At 37.5% G+C, this 14,817-nt stretch overlaps 1 protein-coding gene across 1 annotated transcript in view; it reads left to right on the top strand.

Moving 5' to 3' along the window:
* NEIL3 (nei like DNA glycosylase 3) overlaps nucleotides 1–11,195 on the top strand; it is a 45,310-nt gene extending 34,115 nt beyond the window's left edge. Inside the window, exons 9-12 of the mRNA XM_068972096.1 lie at nucleotides 214–383; nucleotides 1,833–2,250; nucleotides 8,153–8,327; nucleotides 11,013–11,195. Coding sequence (XP_068828197.1) covers nucleotides 214–383; nucleotides 1,833–2,250; nucleotides 8,153–8,327; nucleotides 11,013–11,195 — 946 coding nt within the window. The remainder of the gene's footprint in view (nucleotides 1–213; nucleotides 384–1,832; nucleotides 2,251–8,152; nucleotides 8,328–11,012) is intronic.
* The last annotated feature ends 3,622 nt before the right edge of the window (nucleotides 11,196–14,817 follow it).

Genomic DNA, 14,817 nt, shown 5'->3' with positions numbered 1-14,817 from the left:
TTTGACTGTAAGACTTTTGTTAGTTCTGTCTTTAACAGCAATCTTCAGGACCCAAGTGAAAACATTCTGAGACATAGAACTTCTAACCAATAGTAAATGTGTAGCATTTGGATATTAGTGGTTCTGTAATTGTTTCTGGGGTACTCAGAATGTATAAGAACAAGGCCAGAATAAAAGTGTTAATGATTAACTTCAGGACACATTCTCTTCTAGCATGCTGCCGGTTAGAAACACCACAGTCAGTTGGCCTTCTAGCAGAGAGGGTCATCTTATAGACTGTGTGGCCCAGAAATCTGAAGAGCAGTGGACATGTGAGGTCTGTACTCTAATAAATAAGCCATCTTCTAAGACATGTGATGCTTGCCTGACTTCAAGGCCTGCAGGTAAGACTGAATTTTGATTCTGAGTTCCTGCCATTTCAAAGAGAATAAATTACACAAAGTCAAGTATATATCTTGTTCCATTTTGATATTTCACAACTAACTAAAATGCCTTCTTTCTGAAAGGTTTAAAAGAATTGCCAGCCTTTGCGTGTAAACCATGCTAATATTCTGTTGAGTGCTTTTTTTTGTTTTTAAACAGGGAGGGAAGACATGGTGTGTGCCTTTGTATCTCAAAAAGCTGAGATGATCACATCTGTTCTCTGTTTCTAATGAATTATTCAATAAAGCGTTGTTTTATGCAGATTTCAGCAACTTTTGAGTTTGTTATTCAGTCCAAGTGGTTCATAATTTGAAAGGGAGGATTTCTGTAAGAATATCTTTGCAGGTGGAATAGAAAAATGCTGAATTTATTCCTCTTTCTTTATCCCTCCTACCCCTTGTTATTAAAATCTTTACCCAGACAATTGTACTGATTTCATTCAAATCCTTCAAAATAACTCTTCATAGCTCACAATTTCATGCGTTCAGAGAATGTAAAACCTCAGAGGAAACCTGTGATTAAGAACCATCTCATTGATGTGGCTTCTATTGTGCTCTAAAAGTGTTCTTTCTTTCTTCAATTAGAGAGGAGAAAGTCCGTTCTTGACTTCTGGACCCCACATTGTGTGAGCTGTCATATTGTGTTTTGTTCTCTGGGCCAGAGAGGCAGGCATCACCCCTTACACAGCTTCACTGGGAGCAGAAGGAACTGTGTCTCCTATTTCTGGCCCTGCCTTCTTCAGTATCATTCAACAGAGAGCCCTCAGAAAATCACAGTCTTAGATTTCCACATTTATTTTGACATTCTGAAATGCGTTTACACATCTTAATTATTTTCTTATTTTTTCTGAATATGAAAGGCATATCTATCTCAAGAGTAATTTAGAATAAATTACAGTACAGAGTCTAAGATGCTTTCTTGAAACATATTTAGTAAATGTAAATCTTTGTAATTCATCTTTACTTTTTTGTAATAAACCTTTTACTTGGTCTTGTCATTCACAGACACATTCCTGATGATCTAGATACAGGCTCTAACTGCTGATCTAAAGCTTTGTGGGATGTCCCCTCTTAACTATACTGCATTAATATTTGGTCTGACAGTTGCAAAATTGATAGCTCAATAACCTTTAAATGCTAAAACACAATATAAAGCATAATAAATATAAATCTTTATTAAACCCACCTCTGAGTCCCTGGAAGTTGTTGAAATTTTGCACTTCATGTAATACTTTATTTCCTAATCAGAAGGTGGCTAATTCTGGATTCCTCAAGCTAACTTTGTATTATTAGTTATATACATTAAGTCACTGTAATAAATGAACTGAATGTTTTAATCAGATGAAAAGATGTTTCGAATAGTCAGTGTATTTAAAGGAATACTATAGAATTACTTGTCTCTTTTTCCAGATTCAGTACTCAGGAATGAAGGAAATCCTACTGTCTTTAACAACTTAGTGAAATACCCTTGTAATAGCTTTGGAAAACCGAAGGCAAAAGTGAAGATCAACAGGAAAACTGCATTTGGAACTACAACTCTTGTTTTGACAGATTTCAGCAATAAATACAGTGCTTTGGAAAGAGAAGAAAGCCATAATCATATACCAGATGGGGAGTTTCCAAGCCCTCCTCCTAACATGTGTGGTAGTGATACACTGAACACCTCCAAGGAGAGAACAAACTATAGAAGTCAACCGTCTAACAAAATAAATATATCACCTATAGTCTACTCTCAGTATAAATTATTTAGTCCAGCACATAAAAAATTAAAAACAACCCACTACTCATCACCGGATCTTAAAAGTTGCAACCCTGGATTTTCTAACAGGTATGATGCTTCTCACCTTGGTCTTTAAGGTATTTGCATTAAGTTTTAAGGATGAAAAAGAATCATCCATTGCTAAGGAAGCCTAATTGATCTTGGAAATGTAAATCAAACCCAGAAAGACTTTTGCAGTATTCAATAATTTGCATCCCTTTCTTCCTCTAGCTTATAATACTACAGAAGGGAAAGGAATGAAAAACAGAATTTCCTCCATCCGTAGAAAACTTGGTTTTGGTTTTTCTGACAACTATATACATGCTTAATACAGAATGTTTGGAAATATTGGAAATTATGAATACAAATAATTAAATCCCGCCCCCCCCCCCCCAGTCATACTGGTTATCAGTCTCCACTGTTAACAGTGTTCTGTTTTATTTTTTTTAACTTTTCTTCCAATGAAAGGTAGTTCTTCTAACAGGGAAACTGTTCATTTAGTAAATGTCCTCTGTTCTGAAGGAAAGGGATCTGAGACATTTTTAGTGACATTTCTGCTAAAGAAAGTAGCTGTATTTCAAACAGCCAAGGAGAGGTGGCAGGCATTGTTTCAACCAAAAAGGCTTGAAGAGCATGTGTACTACTTTTGGACATGAAATTAAAAGGTTGTAATTTCAGTTAATGAATACTACCAGACCACATATGTTTTTAAGAGACTACTGGAAGAAGACAATGGCACCCCACTCCAATACTCTTGTCTGGAAAATCCCATGGGCGGCCTGGTAGGCTGCAGTCCATGGGGTCGCAAAGAGTCATACACGACTGAGCGACTTCACTTTGACTTTTCACTTTCATGCATTGGAGAAGGAAATGGCAACCCATTCCAGTGTTCTTGCCTGGAGAATCCCAAGGACAGGGGAGCCTGGTGGGCTGCCGTCTCTGGGGTCACACAGAGTCGGACACGACTGAAGTGACTTAGCAGCAGCAGCAGCTATACATTCAGAAGACACCAATTGCTGTCACCAGAGATACAGTGACTTTAGTAAACAGTGTCATCCTTGTTCCTTAATGATTATTGGCAGCTCTTCCTCCTGTTCTTCTCCAGCCTTATTTAATATTTTGTCTGGGGCTCCTGATGACTATATCTCCATCAGGGAGAGACTTCTCTCCATAATTTTCTTTTCCTTCAGAAAGCAGACATTGTGTATCCAGTATCTTTACATGAAGTGAAGAATATTTTAAATGAAGTGAAGGTGGGTCTTCTTGCCAGTGGGAGATGAGCAGGGGAAGAGCTGCTGTGGGTGGGCTCTGAAGTAATCTCAGGAGGGATTCTGGTTTCCACCCTCTCCTCTGATTATCTATGTCTTTGCTGATGGAAAGATTATTCCTCTGGGTAGTGAGGTGAAGGACCACCTGTGCACACACCTAGAGTAACCTCTGGGAATCCTTGTAACTTATTTCATAACAGAATTCTGAGATGATTTTTGGTCAATAGATGCTTTAATCTCAAGTTCCCCATACTAGTTCTAAATTTATCATCAGTTTATCTTGATTAATTATTCTTGGCTAATTTTTTGTTGTTCTTCCTAATCACTTATTATAACTTGTTTGACTTTTGTCTGTAATACTGATAAAATAGAGACATTTGAGTTAAGTTATGGAGGGGAAACTTTTAACTACTCGATCAGTATACCATCTCTTCACCTAACTCTAATTAACGTTTCATGATGAAAGTTCATGAAGGAGCTAGTTAAGAGGGCCCAAGTTGGGAGGCTTTCCTGAAAGAAAATCGTTTTTGAGCAGCCTTTTTTGTTGTGTCCCATAAGTGGAAAGAAGCAGATGTGATTGTTTAAAAATATTGTGGCTGTTTTTGTACTCAGATGAAGTATCTTGGCATATTTTTATTTCCTTAGTGCTTTGTAGAAAATCTCAGACAATTTAACTAATGAATTAGGGATTTAAAAAACATTAATGTAACCTTAAATTTAAATGATTTCTTCATAAGCCATTAGTAATAGGGTCATATGATTAATCACATGCACACAGCATTACTTAGAAACACTGCTGCATGCGAATGTGTTGAATGTAAGAACCCCAGGAATGCGACTCTAAAATCAATCAAGATCAACTAGCAGAATAAATGTCAAGTGATGAAATACATTCACCCAGCAGCCCTTCTGCACCCAGCTACTTTACAAGGAATAAATTGCAAATTACTGTCATTTATTTCATTTTTCTCCTTGTCTGACAGCTATAGTGTTCATCTCATGGACAAGATGCTGAGCAGAAGCTCACAACATAATAGGATTAAAGCAGGTGGTCCACTCAGAGAAGTGATAGCCAGTTCATTTTTTCTTTAATAATTATATGGTAATTAATTTGCCTTTTGTTCTCTTAATTACTGATCTCATCACCACATGATACATGCTATGTTGACAGGGCATATTTTCAGATTGGTCTTTAGACAGATTTGAATTGAATCCAGCTACTGGATTATAAATTAGATAGTTGAACCAATTTTTAAGCAGTTAAGAATGACTGTTAGACAGTTTTAAGTCTTTGATCCAATTATTGTAAATACAGAGCAAAACACAGTGATACCACTTCAAAGAAATCATACATGTGTTTTAGGTTGAAGTTTTTCCTGAGCTGATACAAAGGCTCATGTAGATCAGAGAAATGAGATAAAATCAGTCTGCTGCCATCAGGGTTGCCAAATTCTACCTCTAGTCACCAGTGAAGCACTGACACCTTGTACATGCTCCTGGGTCACCTTTTGGGGTTTTCAGTCCCCAAGAATGTCAGAGCCACCTGGGACCATCCAGGATGAGTCATTTAACCTCTGTTTGTTTGTTTGCTGTGATCCTTGAAATACTACTGAACTACAAAATATACATTCAGTGAGACTGATTAATTTAAAAAAATTAGATAATATTTTTATTATAATCACCTGATCTGTATAGTAAGTTAAATCATGATAAATTGGTCATTGAAAAAAATACCCACTTTAAAATTAAAAACCTGTGCTTGGTAATGTCCTCCTTTTTGATAATAGCTTTTGTCTGATCTGTTTAATATTATTTGAACAATGCTTATTGAACATGTTCAGTGTTTATTATTAAGTATTTATTGAGAACCTATTGTGCATTATAAGCATTACTCTTGATTCTAATGACTTTTACCTCAGCAAACTACAGTGAGCAGCGCTAAAGACAGCCCACCCCCAGTTTTAATAAGTAAAGTTTTATGGAGACAGTCCCGTTTCTGGTTGGTTTACATATTCTCTCTGGCTACTTTTCATGATAAAACAGCAGACTTGAATATTTTGCAACAGAAACCAAAAAAACCATGAGCCTAAACGTATGTCCCTTCTGAAAAAATTCACCAACCCCGATCTATTATATTGACCATTTATGCCATGCTTAGTCGTAGAGTTGTGTTGCGACCACATGGACTGTAGCTCTCCAGGTTCCTCTCTCTTTGGGGATTCTTAAGGTAAGAATAATGGAGTGGGTTGCCATGTCCTCCTCCACTGACCATTTGTCATCCAATATTAATATTTAAGATAACAGTCCTAGTTATCAAAATAAGTTAAAACTATTCCACATGCTGTTTACCCAAGAAAACATTTTGCTACATTATTGAGAGTTTTTAAAGTAATGATGGAAACAAAGATGAACCAGAATGTCCTCAGTTAATCAGAACATTTAATTATTCTGGGTAATGTTTGTTATCATGAAATGAAGATTTGTGTTGTGTCTTTGGAGCCTGTGTGTTCTTGGTCACAGTAACTCGGTACTCTGACACGTACTGTGTGCATATTCAGTCTCTGGGGTTCTGATTCTGCCAGCCATCTGGTGTAGAGGCAGATGATTCTGAGGAGCTGCCCAGTAATCCTGAAGCTTCTGGTCAATGGGCCATACTCAGAGGGCCAGGATAAGATAGCATATGGTGTTTTTTAATTTATCATTATACTAAGGAAGAAAGGGAATGGAAGACACAAATGAGGAACTTACAAGAGACACTGGAGTCTTTCCTTCCTACCTTGATCCTATCTTCCACCATGCTCCTCTCCAAAATAGCTTTACTAATAAGGGAATCTAAACCTCTCCCTGGATTTGTGAAGCTGGAGATTTCTAGGTTGAAGCAAGTGGGTTCAAAAATGTTTGATTGTTAACCCCAGCCTTCCAAATAATAAAATTATGTTTGCATATGTGTACTTTTTAAAAGAAAGCATCAGTTTATTTCCTTCTCTTAAGATTTTTAACTTTATTTTCTCCTCCTCTAAATTTTTTGTAAGCATTATTTACTGCCCTCTTGCTTTGATTTTGAAATCACTCAACTTCTCTACAACTATCTAAATGTTTAGCTTCTCTTGGAGTTAACATTTTAATATTTACTCTTTTGGAGGCACTGATGAAACCAAAGGAGATGGAAAAGAGAAGTGTTTTGCCCTTCACCTTATTTATTTCTGGTTAGTGTTCCCTGTGATTCTAAATAATAAGCCACCATCCCCCACACTAAAAGTGCTACCAACAAAATACCTGTTGAGGAATATTTAATAATAACAGTTTCTTCACAATGCCCACAGCTGCTTTCATCTCATAGACATGGCTGCACAAACAGCTTCAGAAACTACCCTCAGGATGTTTGAGTCCATTTAAAGCGATATAGTTAAATGTCTTTTATAAACAAGTGTAGACCAACTTCATCACAAATAAAAGATCCCTTGTATGTCAATTATATCTCAATTGAAACTGGAAAAAATATCTCACACTCTGAACATTTTGATGAGATATGATGCCTTGAGATATTATAGGAACGAGTATGTAAAGCATATAGTTTAGGATTTATAAGTATTTTTTAAAAAATCACTTGAGAATGGTATTTTGTTCTTCAGAAATCAACAAAAGAAAGGAAGAAGTTTATCATTTAAAAATTTAAAATTGGGCTATTAGGGGAAGGGCTTCTGTTTTTAATAAGGGCTCTTTTTCTCTTCAATTGGTTTATTAAAAAGACTACTATAAAGGCATTATTAAAATTATGCAAAGTATAAAAATTAAATCATGAAGCTCCTTTTTGAAGAGAAAATCCATATACAGTGGAAGGCCAGCTTCTGACCTTTATACACTGTATACAGGGATAACCTCCAGCTGCTCTTGATCTAATCATGAGGAAGAATAAAGCTTCCTTGCTAGCTTTACAGAATACACCTTTCTGCTCTGGCGGCAGCCTGCTGAAATATGATTGCAACTATTATGTAGCCTTGATCAAAGCAAAGCATAGAAAATTATCTTTAGAGTGGGCAGTAGAAAGAGTGATCTCTTTGGCCTTGTCAGAGCCACTGATGACAGTCTGCTACCCATGAGAAAATAATTAGAGAAGATTGTGACTCTTGCTCGTTTTGGGGTCAGGGAGCTGTTGGACTTGAGCATATTTTAGGGGAAATAAAAGTGGCCACCCAGTCATGTTGGGTAAGAAAATAACCAAATGTCACAAATGAAAACTAAGAAGATTGGATGTGCAGGTCAGCTGTTTTTATTCTTGAGAAATTTGAATTACATGTCTAATTTAAATTAAATTTGCATAAATAGGTACCTTTGGAAGTAAATTAGAATTACCTGGGAAAACCAAGAATTAGAATGACCTAAGAGTTGGACATGGCTGAGCGACTTCACTTTCATGCATTGGAGAAGGAAATGGCAACCCACTCCAGTGTTCTTGCCTGGAGAATCCCAGGGACGGGGGAGCCTGGCGGGCTGCCGTCTATGGGGTCGCACAGAGTTGGACACGACTGAAGCGATTTAGCAGCAGCAGCAGCAGGAGTGTACGTAATTATGTGAAGTTGACCACGGTCCCTTTTTGGCACAATTTCTCTGTACAGGAAGGATTCTAATGTGGAGGTGAGGTGATGTGAATGATCCCTTTTAGCCCTGTTGTGCTGCAGTTATTTTGTAACTTGTCATTACAGTGAACTTCAAAGCAATATGACAGATGGTCCTCGTTTGTTAAATGCCGGCAGTCCCCGCTGCAGTAAACACGGCCGCCCCTGCGCTCTCCGAGTGGTGAGGAAGAGTGGAGAAAACAAGGGCAGGCACTTCTATGCTTGTCCTCTACCAAGAGAAGCACAGTGTGGATTTTTTGAAGTACGTGTATGATTCATCATGCTTAATGATTGTGTCATTGAATTCTTAGGCCACTAAAATGTAGCAAATATCTATCCATTTATGGTTTTATCTTTAAATATAAAAGCTGTACTGGTGTTGTTAAAATTTGAAGGTGTTCATCTCAAAAAGAAAAACTAATTCAATGACAGCTGTTCCGTTATTAGAGTATATTTGTAGCCACCAGTACAGGTAGAAGTGTCCCTTGGTTTACAGAAAGAAAAGTAACCGAGTCACTTACCAGGGACTGATAATCCAAGATAGATATTTGCTTTTCCTGACTTCAGTTGCTGGGGTCCAGCCCTGGTGGATCCTGGGTAATTTGAAGGGGAGACAGAGTAGGCGAGGAAAAACTTATTCATTTAGAAATATAAAGAGAGATTAGGAAAAAGTCATGTAGTAGGAAAAGTTAGTGGAGAAAAGAAGCTGAATAACTTGCTTTACACGGAGAGCTAATAAAACTTTGAGACAAGAGGTTTGCACCATCTATGTAGGCCACCGGTGCCCGCTTGAATAGTGGAGGGTGCCCCACCTTGGGCTCCCTCTTGCGTGGGTCTTAGAAGCCAGGGCAAGTAAGTAGACATGGTGAGCCTCACACTCCAGATGGGAATTCAGCCTGAAAAGAAGAGGGAGGGAGAGAGAGTCGACACAGGGGGAGCCAGATTTCCAAGAAACCAGTTCGAGAAGCTGGTCTGAGAAACTGGTCCATCCTTTATTGTTCAGGAAAGCTTTTTATACTTTTGGTTGTACATAGAGATCAATGGATACTATAAAATTATGCAGCATCAGCAGCCCTGACTGTTATTGAGACCAGGCTTTCTCTCTGGATACCTAGATGTATACACAAGTCTTAGGTGATTTACATCAACTTCTGGCCAAAAGGCCTATTAGCATTTTATGGCCCTTTTCTGATAAGGTTCTGTCAACCAGAAAACTTATTTGCCTTAATAGTGTTGTTCTTCCCAAAGTTTGGTGCCACTCTCAGAAAGCACTAATTAAGGTTACATTCTTACATAGCAAGGACACAACGATTTATAACAAAGAAAGAGGAGTACAGTGATTTATAACAAAGAGAAAGTTTACTAACTCAAAAGTCTAGTGTTGCTAACATCAAAACTACTATATTCCTTTTTCTATATCCCAATTACATTGATTAATATCCTTCAGGTGCCTAAAAGATGAAGACGATGGAGGTCTGGCAGCAGTCATTGACTCAACAGTGAAACCCATCACCAATATAATTTTTAGCTTTTTAGCAAAGGGCTCTATATCTTTAAGATGCTTTAAGCTTCCTGCCTCTCTCAGTTGGGGGGCTGTGAACAATCACAAATGTAGTTAAACCTGTCAGGCAAGTTAGAGAGCCATCAAAGGAGTTTGAGGTGAAACATTCCTTTCATATGCAGGAGACCAGTTGGAGCTCTAAGTTAAGTTTTTCCAGAGAAAGGTGGTCGGGGATAGCCCCCTGTAATGTCAGAAGAGTATAATATAGCAGACAGTAAACAGACAGATTTTGGTTTCAGGGTAGATGCTCAGGCAGAGGACCCCTTGAGACCTGACTCGTCTTGCCCGTCAGGTCTCTCTGCATGACTTTGTCATGGGCGGGATATCCCGTGCTGGCTCCCGGCACAGAGTGACATCCAGACCTTTGGTTTATACATTGAGTAGAGGTACCTGGGAAACTAATTTACATGCTCTGGGTTTACAATAAGCTTGGCGAATCCTACTACACAGGCTTAGCCAAAAAAAGTGATGACACAGTTTAGGTGTAGGTGATTCCCCAGTCTTTCAGTCTGAGTTTGTCCCTCCAAATGACTATGAGACAGAAGACAGGAACCTGGGTCCTTCAGGTCAGTCTTGCTTCCTTCCTCATTGTGAGCCTCACGCTGCTGACTGTCATCTTAAGGTTTAAAGATACATGTTCTCCCCAACTGCTTTATCTGATGAAAGACTGGAAAAAGAAAAGATGAATCTGTTTCAGTGCTGGAGCAGAAGTTTGCTGGTTGGGCTTACTGAGAGAGAAGTTATCTGTATTCAATGTGGTGTCTTCCTAAGGAATTCCCCAGAGAAGATGTGATCATTTCAGAGCCTAGCCCCTGTCCGAGATGTGACTCCATCTGACTCAACGTACACATCTCCCCTAGAAGCTTGTATAGACTTACTGGAGAAAATATTATTAACAATATTAATCACAGCCTTCTTGGTAAAGGCCTCTTGAGGCCAAAATTAGTAAGGATAAGAATAATACAGTGGAATCTGGTAGTAATTAGTCTGGGTAATTCTGTATTGGATTCTTTTCCTAAGAGAGTAAGAAAGTTTAGTATTAAAGTCATAACAAATCTTTGATCTTAATAGCTTTAACTGAAACAGATCTATAGCAGGAACATTGCTGATTTACTTTACAATGAGATTTTCAATAAAGTGAAGGAACTTCTGTAAGTAAGCCTTTGGAAGGAGACTTGGAATTATGACAATTTATCGTGTGGTTCAGGCAAATTTGTTAGAGAAGCTACTTATAGGATATAAGGCTTTTAAAGGGCAATAACTAATGACTTACATGTATCTTACAGTGTCAGGTTAATAGGAAAAGGAGTGGAAACAACAAGGTACTAATGAAATACATCTCATCAGTCTACTTCCATCTAAACTTTACCGTCTGTTTCTCTCCAGTGGGCAGATTTGTCCTTCCCATTCTGCAACCATGGCAAACGCTCCATCATGAGAACAGTGTTGAAGATTGGACCAAATAATGGAAAGAATTTTTTTGTGTGCCCTCTTGGGAAGGAAAAACAGTGCAATTTTTTCCAGTGGGCACAAAATGGGCCAGGAATAAACATTATTCCAGGATGCTAAGTTTCTAGTATTTGAGAGCTATTCATTTAAGTGTGTCATCTTTCCATTCAATGGCTGTGTATATTTCTTTTTTTGCTTGATGAATGCTATATGTTTCATCAAATATACAATATATTCCATTTATAATGTATATTTAACCTATTTAGTTATGACAATAAAGTATTGTTAATATGCTCTTGGTCTGTTTTAACTTATTCAGGGAAGCAGTAATTTTTTTTTTTTCTTTCAGGAGAGGAGTGTGCAGTTCAATAAAATAATGCGGTATTCTGTCTGTGATGAATAATTTCTCATGTATCACCACTATTCATAATATATGATTAAAGGAACTTCTTGTTTTCCTAAGTGAAATGTAAGAAATGGAATCTTTATAGAAAATATTTTCTTTTTATTCTATTCAACAAACATCAAGTTCCTCAAGATGCTCTAGACATGCTGAACACATGTATAACTTCAAACACATTTTTTGTGAAAAGCTATGGGGATTCAGAATATAAAAGTAACATTTAAGAAAAGAAGTCATCTGTATATCTTTAAAAGAGAAGTTGGTTTAAACTTTTCTGCTCATGATTTAATGCCTGTTAATTAATTGCTTAAGTTCATTTCAAAAGCTTAATGTGCTATTATTTTTTAATTTCTAGTTTTAACTCCCCTCTTATTAAAAAATTTAGTTTAGGTATAATTATTTCCCAAAAGAAAAGAAAAATATTAATCTCAATGCATTTCTGCATGTTTGTGGAAAATTCCATTCAGAGCTGGTTCAATCTATTTTAAAGGATAGCATGGAAGATGGCTGGACCCTCATGCCCCTTCTAAAACCAAATAGTCCCTGCAGCACTCTGGAAGTTAACAGCATATAAAATTACCAACAAGGAAAGAGCATATTTCATCACCAGGTGCTTGAAATTTTACTCTGAAGAGACACAGAACCAACCTAAGATCAGTGATCTTAATTGCTCAACAGGGTAATTTTAGAGCTCAATTGGGCCATTGATGGTGTTAATGACTGATGTGAAGTACACAGGGTGTGCATTCAGAAAGTAACTACGTGTTGATTGTACAACAACAAGCGGAAAGGCCTATTGCAAACCAGGATTCCATAAATTCTAGTCCCCAAAATCAGCAAATTAATTACAAATAAATATAGGCAAATAAAATAATAAATTTAGAGATTATCTACTAAAAAATGTGCAAGCTTTATATGAAGAAAATTTTACTGACACATCAAAGAAACGTGTCTAGACAAGGCAGCATCTTGATTGAAAAGGATGGATGTTTAAAAAAGGTCATTCTTCCAAACTTAATTTTGGGTTTTAAAGAAATTTCCCATCAAAATCTCAGGGAGGCTTCTGCTTCCATTGAGGAGTAAGCTCCAACTGAACCCAGCTCTAGATTCTGGAAAAAACCATTCTGGAGAATGAACAAATGCAGACAGCTTCTAGAAGGCTGTGGAGTTTGGAGGAAGAGACCAGCTGGAGGTAAACAGTTTTTATCCTGAGAGTGGGACAAAGTCAGTTTCAACCCACTATCTTTCTGTCTTGAAGAGTCAGCAGGCAGTCTGGGCAACCACAACTCCTGAGAAGGGGGAATTTCAGAAGACAGTTTGAGATGAGGAGCCCTAAGTTCTGTGTTTAAACTCCCCATGACCTTGAATGACCCCTGAACAACATTCATGTATAGGGCAGCTAAAGATACACCAACTGAACCAAGATTTTATCTACCACCCAGGAGAATTTGCAGTTTGAATCCAATGAAATCAATCGCCTTAGAAAAGAGTCAACCAAAAGAGTCTCCAAAAGAATATACCAAATCCAGAGCCCACCACTTGTTCACATTCATTATTCCATCAGGAATTATACAGCATAAGAAGATCCAGAATAATGTGACCCAGATTCGGAGAAAAAGCTTAGCACCCAAGACCTACTCTAAGATGACCAAGATGTTGAAATTACCCACCAAGGATCTTAGAGCAGCTATTATAACTCTGCTCAGTAAAGTAAATAAATGCTAAATGGATATGATGCCAAGTAGAAATTCAGATCTTCAAGAAGCAATAGAGAAACTCTGAAATGGCAAACATCTAAATAAAAAGGTATTACTTTGTCTCTTAGTTTCATTATAATACATGGATTTTTTAAAGCAAAAATATAATCTTGTAAGATTTATAATGTATGTAGACATGACAATAGCCTAAAGAGAAAGATCAAAGGAGCTATTCAGTTGCAAGTTTTCTACGTTTTGTGTGAAATGGTTCCATATTAACTCTAATTATGAAAAGTGTATGTTTGTGTGTATGTGATATCTATTATCAGACTCAGGGACTATTCAACCACTGTTTCTGAGTACTTTTTTAGTTCACACTCTTCTTTCTGAGATTCTGATGTTTCAAATATTAGATCATTGCATTATTATTATCCCACAGACTTCTGGGCTCTGTTTATTTCTTCCACTCTCATTCAAACTGGGTAAATCCTACTGATCTGTCTTCAAGTTCACTGACTTGTTTTTGATCTTCACTCTATTGTTGAGATCATCCAGCTAAAATTTTTATTTGTTATTTTTTTTTCATTCCTGTACTTCTACCTGGTTCTCTTTTTATGATTTCTGTTTCTTTATTGATGTTTTCCCATTTTTTTTCCATTGGTTTCAAGATAATTTATTCCAGAAGCACATTTATGGTGTCCGCTCTAAAATCTTTGTTGGATAATCCCAATACTTGATTTATCGTAATATCTCCATCAGCTGAGCGTCTTTTCTCCTTCAGATGTGTGTTTTCCAGTTCAGAACAGGATAGATGATTTTTCAGTTGTATGAAAAGTATTTGGTTATTAATGTTTGGAGACTTTAATGTTCGGTTATTATGTTAGGAGACTTGGTCTTCTGTAAATAGGACATGCAGTCATTTTGTTTAGCTGAGTGTGTAGTTTCTGACTTACATTTTGGGTTTTATTCCCAGAGGCAGATTAACTTTCAGAGCCCTTGCAGTCCAGTTCTGGCCTGCTTTATTCTGGACTTGCTGTGAGTCCTCATCGAGCCCTCTGGTGCTGTCTGCAGGCAGAGAAGGTGATCCCTGGGCTGTCTGGTGTTTCTGGGACATCTTGTTCAGAGGGGGGAGGGCAGGAGCCACTGCCCCTGCATCTCCTTATGTCACGGGGTAAAGGGAACTGGTGTTTTTGTTGTCCCCATCAACAGCGTGGGTTCCCACAGCACCCGAGCCAGAACCAGACAGTCAGCCTTCAGATCCTACCTTGGTATATCATTGTGCTGAACCTTTGGAAGCTGCTGTGTTGTCTGCTACTGTTCTCCCTTTGGAGTTTATCTGCCTATTTCTTGATATTTCAAACTACTATACTGTGAATACAAAGGCTTTTCATAATTCAGGGAAAGCCAAAAATGAGATTGAAAGTAAAATGATGATTTTAAGAGCTGTTTCTGAACTTTTATGTGGTGACAGCTATTGTCACTTTCCATAAATTATTTTATCTAATTCTGTTAACTGCCCCATGAAATCTTTTCCTGTTATTTCTAATTTTCCAGTTTAAGAAAGCTGGCTTGCTATAGGCTAACGCAGAAATGTGTGTCACACAGGCTGTGGTTTGAAGTTTGCTTAGTGCTAAAACACGTG

Source organism: Capricornis sumatraensis, chromosome 4 (genome assembly GCF_032405125.1).
Source record: "Capricornis sumatraensis isolate serow.1 chromosome 4, serow.2, whole genome shotgun sequence".
Lineage (NCBI taxonomy): Eukaryota > Metazoa > Chordata > Mammalia > Artiodactyla > Bovidae > Capricornis > Capricornis sumatraensis.
The sequence above is the reverse complement of the archived record's forward strand: the minus strand, read 5'-3'. Positions and strand labels throughout refer to the sequence as shown.